Source organism: Chinchilla lanigera, unplaced genomic scaffold (genome assembly GCF_000276665.1).
Source record: "Chinchilla lanigera isolate Chin_1 unplaced genomic scaffold, ChiLan1.0 scaffold00125, whole genome shotgun sequence".
Lineage (NCBI taxonomy): Eukaryota > Metazoa > Chordata > Mammalia > Rodentia > Chinchillidae > Chinchilla > Chinchilla lanigera.
In genome coordinates this window covers 2,632,354-2,649,277 of record NW_004955526.1, presented here as the reverse complement: position 1 = coordinate 2,649,277, position 16,924 = coordinate 2,632,354, and the positions used below count along the sequence as shown (strand labels likewise).

General features: G+C 40.5%; 1 protein-coding gene across 6 annotated transcripts in view; it reads right to left on the bottom strand.

The window, feature by feature from the left end:
- The window catches only part of Hs3st5 (heparan sulfate (glucosamine) 3-O-sulfotransferase 5), a 233,809-nt gene that overhangs the window by 2,748 nt on the left and 214,137 nt on the right, over nucleotides 1–16,924 (bottom strand). For 5 of the 6 annotated variants that reach the window (XM_005409760.2, XM_013507349.1, XM_013507348.1 and 2 more), the window contains one exon: nucleotides 3,515–3,653. In XM_005409760.2, the coding sequence (XP_005409817.1) occupies nucleotides 3,515–3,621 (107 nt within the window). In that variant the 5' untranslated portion in view covers nucleotides 3,622–3,653. Of the gene's footprint in view, nucleotides 1–3,514; nucleotides 3,654–12,633; nucleotides 12,700–16,924 lie in introns of those variants that run through there. The other variant, XM_005409763.2, reaches the window with a different exon arrangement.

Genomic DNA, 16,924 nt, shown 5'->3' with positions numbered 1-16,924 from the left:
CACATAATTGATGGGATTTTTTTATTAGTGCTCCTTAAAATTTTTATTCACCAAGCACTTAATTAACTATGGCGTGTACTTATGCTCACAGTACAGAACAGACAAGTGACATCAGCCACACTAATAGCTTTTTAACAGCTCACCAGTTAAAATCATTTAGAAAACATGAAAGACAGAAGATTATAATCTTTAGTTGAGAGGCTAAAGGGTAGATAAGAGGCCATTGCTTTGAGTTTCATATCATATTATTTTCTTGAAGCACAGCAACACTCAATGTCATTGTTAAAAATCCTTAAGATATAATCTGAAAAGAATTCCCAGTCTCTACCTTTGGCTACCTGCATCATCAGCCTGCAAAATTTCAATCTCAGCGCTTGCTTAGCTTTTTATTCTATAAGAATTTTTGCTCTTAGCTTAGGGGACAACCAGAGAGTACTACACTTCCTTTGCTTCTTTTCTTTGTCTAAGGAGGTCAGAGTTATGTTTTCACTGAATGTAGGAACAAAGCCAGTCACCATCAGCAAGTACGATATATCACCTACTGCATCTGGAACTAGAAATCAACACGTCCTTGATGGGCCAGAAACCTCAGATTTTCACTACCAAGCACATTTAAGTCAGAGACTAGAGTTCATAAAAAGGCAATGTAGGTGACAGAGCCAGAAAACAGGATTTTCATCTCAACATTATCTTATGTAATGAACAATCACCTGCGTTTTTCTGACAAAGTTATATTAATGGTTGCAATGGTAATAGGTTGGAATAATGGTATAATTTGGCATGAGCAATGTGTATGGTTAAAAATTGAGTTCCCTTTTACATTTAGTGTGAAATGAGCTGATATTGTAATTTTCCTAAGTTGATCTGGCAAGGCATTTTAGTTTCCTTTGGAAAGAAGGGGTAACATTAATCTAAGTGGCTGTTAAACCAATTTCTCCAACTGAAAGCTCCCAGGTATCCTAGTAATTTGACGTCTATGCCTCCCTCTCTGTAACAATGAGATTTGCTTTTCCCAAGAGAACTTACCATGTCTCGAAGTCATGCTAAGCTTATTTTGTAGACCTTGGGGAAATGGTGTTGTTCTGTACTCTGTTTAAGCAGCTATCATGGTGCTTAAGGAAAAATGAACATATCTTACTTTTTTCTAGTGTTTGTTTTCCAAGATTTTTGAAACCATTCTAGTTGTGGAAAAGTATGAAAAATGAAAAATTATTAGGAACACAGGGTTTATCACAGCTAATACCTTTGAGAAACATGAATTTTATTTTTATAAATTTTTTAATGGTATTAATATGCTAGAGCTCTCGAGAGAAGCTATAAAATTATCAATAGATATGCAGATACTTTTTATTTTTCACATGTTTATTTTATTACAATAATTAGCACATATTGATTGAACAATACAATATGTGTTCCTTTGTGACATTTTCATAATACTCAAGCATGTTTCTAACTGAAATTCTTCTCGGGTTCTGGCTGAGAACTAAGCTCTGCGTGTTAAGGCATCCACTGATGGACACAGAGCCAATGAATCTGGAGTGATGCTTGTATTGTCTTTGGGAGAACCGAGGAAATAGTCCCAGAAGCCCTTTTGTGAAGAATTTAATTCTCTCACAGAAGCCTCGCTACAAGAGGCTGGCATAGGCTCTCCGCCTGCATTGGGCAGGGATGGAATTTCCTCACCTTAGAAAGGACCCTATTCCTTCCTAACTTCCTCCTTCTACTTCCTGTCCTGGCAGATGGCGCCACGCAGCACATTGCTTTTTGGACTCCGCAACACAACAGAACATGTAAAGACAGCAGACAAACAGCACACTTTCCCCCAAAACATAACCCTGGTCTCAGAATCGGAGACCAGATTCTGATCATGAGTTCACAACCAAAAAACATACAGTTACAGTTAGAAGAGACTGTAGAAGTAACTGCCTCCTTCACAGCTATCAGGGTCTTCAGTTCCTGAAGAATAAGCCTAGTTATGCATATGTCAATTTCAGACTTAAATCTGTTCAAACTCTGAAGTGAGGGACTTTGAGAAAGCCCACCAATCTGATTCCTTATTTTAAAAAAAGCTATCCCACTGCAGATTAGATAATAAGTTAAAAAGGAAAAGAATCATCAACTAAATAATGACCATCTTAATGACTGCTAGATCAATTACTCAATTAAAAAGTAAATGATTGGAAGCTAATTAAAGATATCAGGAATGAGCTGACATAGCACTCCACCATGGACCTGAGACAACGGAACCACTGCAAGGCTTTTTCCTAAGTGCTACTTTAGGAAACTGGTTGAGGTGCTGACCTCAAGCGATAGCTCTCAATATACTTCTTCCATGGCAGGTAACAACTACAGGATGTTTACTGAAGAATTTTACATTGAAAAACATCAAAGGGATTCATTTTACCGAGCAAAACTGACACTGGCTGAAGGAAAGTAAGGACCAGAACTATATACTATTTTTGAATATCTAAATAATAAGGTATACAGATTAGCTTGAGCTTTGCAAAGAAATCTGGAAAGCACGTATTATCACTTTAATGTGTAGCTGTGTTTTCAGACAGTGGGAATTGAGCTCAAAGACAGCATATGTCAGTCTTTGTGGTACAATATGCATTTTCTTTTTTTGTGTGTGTGTTTTTTTTTTTTTTTCTGGTACCAGGAATCATACTCACAACCTTGTGCTTGCCAGGCAGGCGCTGTGCTGCTGAGCTAAATCCCCAGCCCCAAGTATGCATTTTAAAGGGCAAAGAAAGAGGCTTCACATTTGTGAAATTAACTCCCTGTACCTAATACTCACACTGGATGTAGAACAGCCCAAAGCATTTAATGGACAGTCAACTGATATTGCTGGGACTTCTGCGGGTCTCATACCTCTCTACTGTTTGCATATTTACAATCAAAACTTGATTCTGTAATTTCCCCTCCATGGATTTTGCACTGCCTTTTGGGCAGTTACCCTGAACGGCAGCCTCCTTGTCTGATGTGTTCAGCTCCTGAAAACCAGTGCTAATTAACGTAGTTAAAAATCCATGCCTGAAGCCATCTTTCCAGGATGAGGGATTGCAAACTTGATGAGCTCCTTTATGGAACATACATAATTTTAACACCCCTGAGAGCACATTAACTGTCCACTCATATATTTCAAAATGAAGAGACAGTCATATGAACACTATTTTGCTATGGCCAGGGGTCAGTACCAGATGCACACAGACTGCACTGTGCTTTAGTAAACTTTCTTTTTTTAACCATACACAGCTCTATTTCTTCTCTGAAAACAAGTGTCAAGGTACACAGAATACAAATGGATCTTGAAGAAGCACCTTGGCTTGAGCAACTAGAATCTCCTTTTTTTAAAAAAAAGTCTTCACAAATCAAAATCAATAAAGCAGCAAAGCATGTTTCTCGGGAATTTTGAGGGAAGAAAACAAATACGTAGACTTAAAGGTACATCCTAAGGAAGCTTAAAGCGAGAGCTACCAAATCATAGGGGCACAGCATGTGTTTAATCACTCACCTATCCAAGCTCCCAACTCTGGCAACTAGATACAGGAGACTGCCCACAGCAAGGCTTCCCAGCACCAGGAGCTTCTGTCTCAGCCACACCTGCTGTTTGAATAGCATGGCCCTCCATCAACCTTCAGGACGGCCGCAGCCTGCCACGGGGAGAGAAGGACTTGTCAGCAGTCATCCTTACAGGTGGAGCTGATTGTCAAAAATCCAAACAGAGGTGGAGGACAGGTGATTAAGTGACACTGCATAAAAAACAGACCCCATACCAAGCTTGGCAATTTGCGTGGGTTAACAGGTATTTAGCAAAGCTTACCTTTTTCTTCTGGCCTGTGCTACAACATCAACTATTAAATCTAGGGGGTAGATATATTTAGAATATCAAGGTGAATGTTGAAATCCGAGTTCAGTAAACTGTCATTCCAGAATAACAATGATGCATTTCGCTGGCATATTTTTGTTTTGTTTACTTGTAAACAGGGAAAAGGGTGAGAACAAAAGTGACTGTTTATTACACTGAGCTTATCAGTGTTAACTATGGGTCCCCCGAGTTTGAGAATAGCAGCTCTGAGGCTCCTTGCTGCTTCTGTTCATGTTCCCTGTCTTGGATTGTGAAAACGCACTCTGACTAAATGCTTAAAGAATTTAACAGGCCTTGTTCTTACATTCCAGTTTACCTAGAAGTTTTACTCTTTCATACCTGCAATAATGTCTGCAGAGGAATGTGGGACTTACCCAATGCTATTATTAAGTTTTAGGAAAAAAAAACCCCACAAGCTCCCAATTCAAACTTTCTTATTAAAAATAAATCTAATCCCCCTTTCAAGATAAGATTGTTTGCTTCTTATTGAAATTCAAAATACTAATTCAAGAAAAAGACAGGTAAGCAATGGTTAGAAATTGTTTTGCTGCAGTAGAATCTCCATTTTATTATATGATGATATTTTCTGTGCCAAAGAGGTGTAGTAGGATTGACTGATTGATCTCTTTTCTCATTCATCAAGAACTATTAGAGGATGTACATGAGAGAATTCTGAAAAAGATACTATAGGAGTTTTAGCCCCTGGAAAATTGACCATGTGACCATGTGAATTCTAAAAAAGATACTATAGGAGTTTTAGCCCTTGGGAAATTGACCATGTGACTAAGGGATTATGAAACAACTTGAGAACACAACTCAATTCATTTTGGGGAAACAAAATTAAGTCAAAGGTCAGAGAATGTGGGCTCTATGAGGGCTCTTTGTTGCCATTTTTGTTCTTTTGGAACGTGGTACACGAATTGGTGAGGGGCTGTAGGAGAGCACCCAGGAGTACAGTTACTTAACAGTAACTCAAGCAAATACTTATGAAACATGCCCTGTGTGCTAGATTTTGCTTTTGTACTGGGTGCTAAAAAGAATAGCGGTCAAATAAACAGACACAGTTCTTGCCTCATAGGAATCCACAGTCTAGTGGAAGAGATAGATTTTAAAGCCATACCTTATGTAGGGTTAATATACACTGACAAATTATAATAATGTAAACCAGTTCGTACACATTGTGTTAAGTGTGACAAAGAGAAATTATAGGATCTAATGAGAAAAAGATGGTGAGGGGTCTACACCATCTCTCCCTGAAGAAGCAACGACACCTGAGCCACTACTCAGAGAATAGCAGGAAGCAAGAGTCGGACAAAGTGGAGTTTGGGCCGAGGAACCATAATGTGTAAAGGGAACAGGGAGGGAAAATGCCTGATAAGTTTGAAGTGAGTGAGGGCAGGTGTGGCTGGCAAAGGACTGGAGGAGGAGAGAGAACAGCAGGAAAAGCAAAGAAGGAACAATTAAGAAGGAGCTTTGCAGGGGCCTTTGTGGGCCTGGGTTTTGACTCAGCAGGGCTTGCCCTATGCTCAGTAAAACGGGAAGGTGAATGGGAAAGACAGTGAGCTTCACTGAGATTTACTATATGGTAAGTACAATTGTCCAGGTGGCATTTCAAATATATGGGTGGAGTTACTTCCATTTCACAGGCAGGTAAAGTAAACTCATGATTTTTTCTCACGTGCTTTGTTCACACAAAGGGCAGGTCCTAGGAAGGTAAAGGCAGCGACCTATGCAAAGTGACTCAGAACATCACTGAATCAACCTCCTTTGCATTGATGTCCAATGTCTTCAGTTAGAGCCACATGCTGCAATCATAGGGCTCAGAGCTCTGTTAAGATGGACGTACTGCAGCGAGATGTACAACCAGGTGGCAGAAAAAGAAAAACCAAGTCCCCCAGCTAAACTCTCCCTTAGTAGACATGTTCCTGAGGTTAGAGTCCCTGGGCTTTTTTTTCTTAGCCAAAAGATAGGACAGGCTCTGACTGCTCCACTCCAAAGTGCTGGGGTGAGAATGAAATGAGGGCTCCAACAGGTAGTATCACACTAAAGCTTTATCCTTCATATTTTAGTGTGAATGAATTTGATGTGCATTCCAGATGAGTGATGTGACAGAACAAAACTATCCTGTGGCTGCATATGGGAGTGAAGAGAAAGTGAGGGTAGAATGTGCTTTATGGGGAAGAGGTCACCAGCCTTATACAAAGGACCTGGTAGATGTGTCTGCATCTTTTAATCTGTTGCATTTATCCTCAGGTCTGATTTTTTTTTCCCACTACCATTCTAATTTTATCACAGTAGCTTTGTAGTATAATTTCAAGTCTGGGATTGTGATGCTGCCTGCCTTGCCTTTGTTGCCCAGGATTGCTTTTGCTATTGTAGGTCTCTTCTGGTTCCAGATGAACTTTAGGAGTGTTTTCTCTAGATCTGTGAGGTATACTAATGGTATTTTGATTGGGACTGCATTGAGTCTGTATAACAGTTTTGGGAGTATGGCCATTTTCACAATGTTGGTTCTTCCTATCCATGAGCAAGGAATATCTTTCCATTTTTTGAAATCCTCTTTGATCTCTTTTTTCAGAGTACTGTAATTTTCACTGTATAGATCTTTTACTTCCTTTGTTAGGTTGATTCCAAGTATTACATTTTCTTGGATGTTATTGTGAAAGGTGTGGTTTCTCTAATTTCTTTCTCAGTGTGCTAGTTGTTTATGTTCAGGAATGCTATTGATTTTTAACTGTTGATTTTGTATTCAGCTATGCTACTGAATTTTGTTATTAAATTTAAGTCTTTTGGTGGAGTTTTTGGGGTCTTCTATATACAGTATCATGTCATCTGCGAATAATGGTAATTTCACTTCTTCCTTTTCTCTCCTTATTCTTTTTATTTCTCTCTGTTGTCTAATTGCTCTGGCTAATGTTTGCAGAACTATGTTGAATATGGGTGATGACAGTGGACATCCTTGTCTTATTTCTGATTTTAAAGTGAAAGTTTTCAGTTTTTGGCCATTTAGTATAATGTTAGCTGTTGGTCTGTCATAGATGGCTTTGATCAGATTGAGGTAAAGACCATCTATTCCGATTTTCTGTAGAGTTTTTGTCATGAATGAGTATTGGACTTTGTCAAAAGGTTTTTCTGCATCTATCGAGATGATCATGTGATTCTTGTTTTCAGCTCTGTTGATATGGTATATTGCATTTACTGATCTGCATATATTGAACCATCCCTGCATTCCTGGGATGAATTCCACTTGGTCATGATGTATAATCTTCTTGATGATTTGATGCATTCTGTTTGCTAGTATTTTATTGAGGGTTTTTGCATCTATGTTCATTAGGGAGACTGGCCTGTAGTTCTCTTTTTTGGTTGAGTCTTTTTCTAGTTTTAGTATCAAAGTAATACTTGCCTCCAGGAATGCATTAGGGAGAATTGCTTCCCTTTCAATTTCATTAAAGAGTTTGAAAAGAATTGGCATTAAATCTTCTCTAAAGTTCTTCTAGAAAACAGGTGCGAACCCATCAGGACCTGGGCTTTTTTTGTTGGTAAGTTTTTAATTACATTTTCAATTTCATTTAGACCCATATGTGTAAACATCATGTTGTCTCCCTAGTGTAAGAAACTGAAAGAATAAATAAAATTCAAAGGGTACAATAGATATTGTGAAAGGAAAGAAACTGCTAGGGAAAGGAGAAAAGAAAGAAGGGAAAAATAATATATATATTATTATGTGTGTGTGTGTGTGTGTGTGTGTGTGTGTGTATACACACTCAAGGCAGCTAAGGTAATTGTACTACTAATTTCTATTGGTTTACTGTAAGGAATAGTTAATGTTTAATTTTTTGACCAATTATACATGCATCTATCTGATAATCAGAACAACTACTTAGCAGTAACAATATGCAATATAACAACCATTGTTGACTTCCTATCATCTTGTTTCAAAATTCTGTATCACTTTTAATGTTTTTTCTCATTTTTAAAATTCTCTTCAAAATTAAAAAAAATGGACCTGGTAGAGAAAGGTAGGGAAGCTATCTGGCTTTCTCAACTACTTAAATGTAGTCCCCACACTCTCCTAAAAAGTATATTGTACAATGCATTACACACTTTAACCAGATCATTGGTCCATCTGTCTGTATTTAGAACTAGCTCTTCAGGGAATGGGATATGTAGCACTTCCTCCATGAGGCCTTCTGTAGCTGAGGCTCCAGTGTACAGTCTTCCTCCACCTCCACTGTACTCTGGTTCCTATAGTCAGAACTGGGGCTTTACTTGTGCCCTGACCTCCTGGAGGTCACAGACACAGGCGGTCCATGCTCACTGCCAGTGAAGCCCACATCTGGCTCCTTTGCACACCCTGAGCTGACCGGAGATGCAGAATCAGGCAGTCCATGACCTGCTGACATCAAGGTTCACTCCTGAATGCACAGAGAACCAGGTATTTCCCTACTACTTCCTGGGGGCAGAGTAGGTGACCCATGGCCCTGCTGCCATTACAGTGTGAGTCTCTGCCCTCCATGCACCTGGTGCAGACAGAAGATGCTGACTCAGAAGGCCCATGAACTGCTTACATGGGGGTTCGCGTTTGGGCCCTACCTGCATGTCCCCTGCACTGCCTGAGGTACTAGAGCAGGTGGTGCATGAACAGCTAGCACTGCAGTTCAAGGGTGAGCTTCACTTGTGTCCTGACCTCTTTGTGGTCACAGACACAGGTGGTCCATGATCGCTGTCAGTGCCGGCCACATCTGGCTCCTTTGTGCACCCTGAGCTGACTGGAGATGCAGAATCAGGTGGTCCACGACCTGCTGACATCATGGTTCGCAGCTGAACACCCAGAGAACCAGGTATTTCCCATCTACTTCCTGGGGGCAGAGCAGGCAACCTGCAACCCCGTTGCCACTACAGTCTGAGTCTCTGCCTTCTGTGCACTGGGTGCAGACAGAAGATCCTGACTCAGAAGGCCCATGAACTGCTAACACAGGGGTTTTCATTTGGGGCCTCCCTGTGCATGACCTGCACTGCCTGAGGTACTAGAGCAGGCAGTCCACGAACTACTAGCATCGCAGTTTGAGTCTGGGCTTTACTTGTGCCCTGACCTCTCAGAGGTCATGGTCACAGGTGATCTGCGATCACTGCCAGTGAAGCCCATGTCTGGCTCCTGTGCACACCCTGAGCTGCCTGGAGACATGGAATCAGGTGGGCCACAAACTGTTGACCCTGCAATTCATGTCTGGGTTCTGTCTGTGCCCTGAACTGCGTGGGGACACAGGACCACTGATTCATAATTGCGCCATCAGTGCAGCTCACTTTTGGGTCACACACATGCCCTGAGCTACAAGGGGACACTGGTTCAGACAGTCTGCCATCAGGTGACATCATAGTTCACATCTGAGATCTGAGAGAACTAGGTACACTTTACCATCTGCCAGAAGACCCCAGACTAAGCAGCACATCTCAGAAGACACTGAGGGATAAGCCTGACCATGAGGAAAACTAGGATACTAGTGACCTTTGCTGAGCTGCCAAGAGGGAGACTGAGCGTTCTGCCTCCAGCATCAAACATGACAAGATGAAGAACTAAAATGCAATCTCAGAACTCCACCCTACTCAGAACAAGTCCAAGAGATATTGACATAGGAGAACTTGGTAAACACACACCTGAAATTGCTGAAATGATTGCAATGGAAGTAAAGAAACAACTCCATCAGGCCATAGAAGAGATCAGATCAGAAATAATCTCTCAGGCAAAAAGTGAAATGACAATAATAATGAAAGAATACTCAGCACATCTAGAGAAGAAGTAGATGAACATAGGAAATGGACGGAAACGTTACATGAACAATATAGGAATGAACTAGAATGCATGAAACAGAATCAAAGAGACATCCAGGAAATCAAAGCTTCCATTGAAAGCTGTCAAAACCACTTGAATGAAGCCAAAGATAGAATTTCAGATCTGGAAGACAGCATGGCAGCTAGAGATCGTGAAAGAAAAGATCTCTTAAAATCAACAAGGATCCAGGAAAAATCAATTCAACAGCTGCAAGGTGAGGCAAAGAGGAATAATGTCAGACTAATAGGAGTCAATGAAATAGCAGGAAGCATCACAAACGACATAAAAAGAGTATCTGCAGAAATAATAGCAGAAAACTTCCCAAGCACGGAAACAGATTCTGATGCATAGGTAAATGAGGCATATAGAACTCCAACTAGTCATAACCAAAATAAAACCTACAGTCAGAACTGCAGTCAAGCATTTCATTGTTCACGAATGTTTGATTTGCAGTGTGTGTTTGGTGTGTATTCCCATTACCTCCCAGGTTCTGAGTTCATTTCTGTCTTAGTTACTTTTCTCATTATTGAGACACAAAAGCTGCCACCCAAAATTAAAGGAGGAAAGGTTTAATGTGGTTCACAGTTTGCAGAGGGTCCAGTTCATAGTTGCTTGCTCCAAGGCAGGGTGACATGGCACAGGGGGATCACAGTTAATGTAGTGCAGGCTAGGCAAAAGACAGCAAGACAGTGAACAATGAAAGCAACAGAAATGGTAGCAACAAAAGCTTTCTTTCTTTTTCTTTGCATTCCATCCAGGATACCCATCCTTTATGTGGCACTACCTATACCCAGGGCAAAGGGGACCCTGAATCCCAGCATCACACCCCTAATTCCAGTATCACTCACCCTAATCCAGCCAGCTCTGAAAAGTCCCCCTATAAGTGCATGAGACTCTGGAGGAACATCTAGACACAGCTATAACAATTTCCTTGTGCCTGTACAAATTGATTAATCTTCCTAATGTAAGTTATTTTGTCCCTTGCTTACTACACAAAATCCAGTTTCTTTCCCTGGGAAGTTCAGTCCTTCTTTCTGAGGTCCCAGCATGGGTAGTCTTCTTTCTCTCTTAGGAGGCATCTGCCCCAGCCTCTGTGCTTGTGAGGTCTGCCTCCTTATCACTCCTCACACAACTTCACTTTCAACTTGATGCTTCTGTCAGCTTCCTCACTGGCCTGGAATGTCTTTCCTATGCTTCCTCCTTCAGCACTTCCAGACTGTTATGGTTTATGTCTGTGTGTCCCCCCCAAAACCTCACGCGGTCACAGGGCAGGCTTTTAGAGTTTGATTATTATGGGTATGAGAGCTACACCCGCCCTGGGGTGGATAGTTTGCATATGTAAGGGAGAGGAAAAGGGTGCTTGAGGACATTCCTCCCCCATTCCGCCCTGGTGTGTGCTTGCGGCTTAGCTGTGTTCTGCCGCCCTGAGCGGTAGTTCTTTGCCATGTGCCACTCTGCCTTATAATCTGCCAAGTACGGACTGAAACTTCCACGAACTGTAAGCGAAATAAACCTTTCCTTCTTTAATTTTGGGCATCAGGTATTTTGTCCCAGCAGTGAGAAAAAAGTAACCAAGACACAGACCCTACTGCTATCTCCCTGGGAAGGGTGGTCTTGGAGGATGTGGAATTTGGGGGCAAATCCATACATTTTCTGCTGGTATGCAAGAATGCATCAGGTGCATCATGTAGGTCATCACGGGACCAAATGGTAATAGCCAGGCCTGGGAATAGAACTTGGAAGACATTTGTATGTGGGCGATGGCTGAACTCTGCTTAAGGTGAGCAGGTAGGAAAAAGGAAAAGAGGCAGAGTAAAAGTGAAGGCTGTGGAAGTTATTCAAGATTTAAGGGAGTCCCACAATAAAACTTTCAGTTTCCTATTGTGATGCTCATGCCATCTAGCATACATCAGGCTAGTGGTGCAGCAGGCACAGAGCACTCTCTCTCAGCACACAAACCAAGTGCATGAGCTGTATTTCTAAACAAAAACCTCAGTATTTAGGTTTAATTGCAGTGCTGGCACTTTCTGTATATAAGTGGGTTTTGCATTGCAGTTTGGGCACTTGGACTCTTAAAGGTTCACCATTACTACATTAGGCTATAAACCTGACTAAATATAGAGAGGTTATTTTTTCTGCTACCACTGAGGAGTTTTGGTTTCCACCTATATACGCTTTCTTTACAATTAGTCCAGTTATCCCCGTAGAGGTTTTGCTCTGTGGGATAAACTGCTGCTACTCATCCAGCTTCTTGCTGCCAGAAGTACCTTCATGTTTACAGTGATGGTGAGGAGAGCTGTATTTTTATGTGAGGTCTCAAACTACTACGAGTAAGCTGCCCATGGCGAAGTACAGAGACCACTGGATTGGCAGTCAAAACACTTGTGTTACAGTTTGGCTTAGTTTTGTCATAGCAACCTTCTGAATTTTGGTTTCATTGTCTGTAAAATGAAGATAATAGTCTTTCTCTCAGGGTTGTCATGACCTGAATGCTGGTAAGTCACTGTGATATGGAACTTTTGAATATCTGAGCACTGTTCAAAAATGAGGCATGATTAATGGCTTCAGGCTGCAGATGAATTAGTTCTTGAAATGTATTTTAAAGAGGAAAAATAAAATGCAATTCTCATGAACAACATAATTGGACTGTAAAAAATGTAAGTCTATTTTAACTTAACTTTTCTGTTAAACACAAATTGCTAACAGTATATTGCAGTTTCTGTTCAAAGTAAGATAGACACAAAGGCCTGTGTATGTGTACACACACAGAGAGAGAAAATACTTCTGTTGAGATGAAATGTCTTGGGACTTTTGAGACAGTAGTTTCCAACGAGACTCTTCAGCAGACAGGACAGGAAGTGAAATCTCAATCTGCTACATAACTATTCTCAGATTGTATGCTCAGAGCCAGCTTCAGAGTGGTCCCCTAACAAACCTTTTTCAGCAAAACCACACACTGCATTAATTTAAGGTTCAAGATGCCTCTTTGGTTTCCTCTGAAATCATGAAGTTCTCAAGAATCCAACAGGATGGAGTCTCAAAAGTTGGAGCTGTTGTTCCTGGTCTAGGAATAGAAGAAACAGAGAAGTCACACCACTCAACAGTTCTAGGCAGTGCTGTGAAGTTGGACAGAAGGTTAACTGCTTCTCCCACCAGCCAGCCAACTTCAAGGGAGATTTTAGTGATCTGTCACCAGCGAAATCATGTGGATAATAGGCAATTCACAGGAAGTTTTTGTAAAAGTTTGTAATTTATTTTTATATATAGAAAAGGTTAAATACCTACACTGGCATTTAAAACCTCCCTGATCTCCAGCTTTTAATCTCTCAATGTCTTTTATTTTGTGTGCCCAGAAGAGCACAATTACAGTCTGTCCAGACCAGTAAAGCTTTATTATACGTAATATCTTAGCAGAGTATTTAAATAGCAGAGTACTTAGAAATGATAAACTGCAGAAACATCGGGCTGTTTCTCTAACACAGCCCTAAGCAAAGAAAGAAGTGATTCACAAGCTGAAACAAAGGAATCAGGGGATTCAAAAATAATGTTATGTTCAAGTGCTGCTCCAAGGTTGGTTGATGTGGCTGCCGCGATTCTCTGGTACCGGTAAAAACAAAAACGGGAATAACAGCAGTAAAGTACATGAAAAAGAACTGTACTAATGTGGCAGAACTATTCCAAGAAACTCACAGCCCTCTTTTGAGTATTAGCTCATTTTTACCTGGCAATAACCTTATCAGGTGGAGAAGAGTGACATTTATTAGGTATTACTCTCTATTCCTTTCACCATTTTTACCTAATGTAATACAACAGATTTATAAATATCAACTAGTTTATTTTTTCTAATGGAGACTGAGGAGCAGAGAGGTGAACAGATTATTTACTTCAAGTCATGTGGCTGGTAAATGAAGAAGGAGGATTTAAATTCAGGATTATTTGATCCCAAAGGACATGAGCCCTTGATTGCATGCCACTCACAGAGCTTCAGATTCTCACCAGTGAGACTGTTAATAAATGCTTGTTCACTGACTGATGAAAGCAGACAAAACCACTTAACTCCACCCAAATAACCTGCCATTGAACCTTGAGATAGAGGATGAGGAGGCGGAAAGAAAGAAGAGTGAAAAAGGAAAAAGTTTCCATGGAAAGCAAATGTCTTGGTTACTTATCTCTTGTTGCTGAGACAAAATACCTGATGCTCAGAATTAAGGAAGGAAAGGTTTATTTAGCTCACGTTTTTGTGGAGGTTTCAGTCCATACTCAGCTGGCGCCAAGGCAGAGTGGCACACGGCAGAGGGCAACAGTTCATGGCCATGGAAGACAGCAAAAACAACAAGAGCAAAAAGGGAGGAGCAGCACAGAACAAGCCTCTTCCCCTCCCTTATGTTGTATGTAGGCTACCACCCTAGGACAGGGGCAGCATTCACACCCATAATCCCAGCACTGGACCATGAATCAATCAAAAACTCTAGAAGCCACAAACCATAACAGGCAAAACGAACAACTTGGATGGTTTCACTTTGTTAAAAGGAAGGAGGGAATATTGATAATAGTGATAATAACAAAAAGTAACATTTTCAGAGTTGATAAAGTGATTTTCAGAGTTGATAAAGTAACATTTTCAGAGTTGATAAAGGAAGGAGGGAATATTGATAATAGTGATAATAACAAAAAGTAACATTTTCAGAGTTGATAAAGTGATAAAGTGAACTACACCATTTAGAACTAAAACTGACAGGTATCAAGAGAGCTTCACTTGCTTCACCCATAGTTCATGAACTGACTTTCTCTTTGAAAGATTTTTATAATACATGAGCTGGTCAAAATTTTTAAAAAAGTGTATTACAAAGATAAAAAGACATTTTGGCATTGCTTCCCTTCAAAATACTCCCCATTCCAAGAGCTGGAGAGAGGGGGTAAGGGTGAGGCAGAGAAGGGGAAGTAAAAAGAATTAGGATGTGTTATGGCCATGTACTAATTCTCCACAATGAATGTAATCATTATGTACTGCAAATATGTAACAATAAAAATTTTAAAAATTAATAAAAATATTCCCCTTGATTTTAATACTCTTATCTCATTGTTCTTGCTACTATCCTTTTTATTTTAAAAATTAAAACCTGACAAAACTGTTTTGAACAGTTGTGAAAGTCCTTTTGCATTAATGTATGGATGTGGTGTGGTGAAAAATATACTGCATACTGTGGCAGAGTGCCATGCAGAGGGGAAGCTGGGTCATAAAGACATTACTGTCTTTGCTCATCCATCTTTGTTACGGTTTGTGTCTAGATGTCCCCCCAAAGCCTCATGCACTCATGGGTCAGGCTTCTAGAGTTTGTGATTGATTCCTGGTCCAGTGCTGGGATTATGGCTGTGAGGGCTACACCTGCCCTGGAGTGGGAATCCTGCATACAATATAAGGGAAGCAAAGAGGTTTGCTCTCTGCTGCCTGCACCTCCCTTTTTGCTCTTGTTGCTTTTGTTGTTTTTCTGCCACCATGAACTGCTGCCCTCTTCCATGTGCCACTCTGCCTTGGAGCAGCTGAATATGGACTGAAACCTCCACTGTGAGCTAAATAAACCTTTTGCTCTTTAGTTTGGGTGTTGGATATTTTGTCCCAGCAATGGGAGAAAAGTAACCAAGACAATCTTATTCACTGGGACTGGCACTGTGTGACTTCCGGCTGTTCCTCCAGATCAAAATCACCACAAAAGGTAAATATTTTTAAAATGTACTGGTTTTAAAATATATTGTAATACAGTTTTAAAATATACTGTAACTCTACATCCCCCCAAATACCCACACATACAAACTACAGCCCTGGAGCAACTTGCAGTTGAACTGGCCATGGCCCCTTTTGTTCAGGGCCTGTCTTCCTAAGGTCTGCACAGCTTTATCAGGCTTACCTGAACTTGTCAGGTCTGCAGAATGGAACCAGCACCTTCCCCACAGCACTACTGTGAGGAGCAAGTGAGAGTTATGTTTGGTGCACAATGATACTCAGTGAGTGCTAGCCACACCTGCTAATGCTTTTGCCCCTCCTCCTAGGCCTTGGCTTAACCCCTGCTGGCAGATCACAGGGTCTCATTTTAGGTTCCTTAGGAAAGTAGTTCTTGCTTGTCTAGTGCTGGCTTAGGTGTTCCTCCTCTATGTCACCACAGCATGCAGTACATAATTGTATTTAAACCAAAATGCAATTGTCTGCTTACCTGTGTGTCCCTCCAACTAGACTGTCAGTTCCACAAAGTTAAGAAATGTGCCTTTCATTACTGAATTGTTATTAGCATGGAGGTTCACAGATACTCAGTGAATAACTGCTGAATAGCAAAATCAGCTAGATGGAATGAACTTGGAAATCCTAACAGTTATGGATATATAGCACATCTCTTTAACTAAATAGTAGTACTTTATCTTTGTGTAGCTCTGTGCAGGTATATCCAGTGCTACATGTGTATAAGGGAACTTATTTTTCCTTACCTTTTTATTTTGAAAAAAGTTGACTACTCATATATTCTTTACCTAGATTTACTAATTACTAATGTTTTGCCATATTTGCTTTATCTCTCTCCCTATCTCTCTATCAATACATAAACATGTATTCTTTGAAAAGAAATGGTAGCCTACTACACAGATCCAGGGAAAATATTCCTAAAATTGATTTGGAACTAGAAGAGATCTAGAATAGTAAAGGCAATCCTGGGCAACCAAGGGAAGGCAGGAAGCATCACAATCCCTGACATGAAATTATACTACAAAGCTACTGTGACAAAATCAGCATGGTAGTGGCAAAAAAAGACCTGACAATCAATAGAACAGATTAAAAGATGCAGATACAACTCCAAATGCACTCAGCCACCTTATCTTTGACACTGGGGACAAACATGTTCACTGGAAGAAAGATAGCCTCTTTAATAAATGCTGCTGGAAAAACTGGCTCTCCACATGCTGAAGACTAAAACTAGACCCATGTCTATCATCACGCACTAAACAAAATTCAAAATGGATCAAAGATGTAATATTAGAACACAAACACTAAATCTACTGCAAGAGAAAGTAGGCAGAAATCTTGAAGACATAGGGGTAGGCAGAGAGTTCATGAACAAAAACCAAACTGCACAGAAAATACTTCAAAGAATGAACAACTGGTATCTCACCTTATTGAAGTTTTTGCACATCTAAAGAAATCACCAACATAGTGAAAAGAAAACCCCACAAATTGGGAAAAA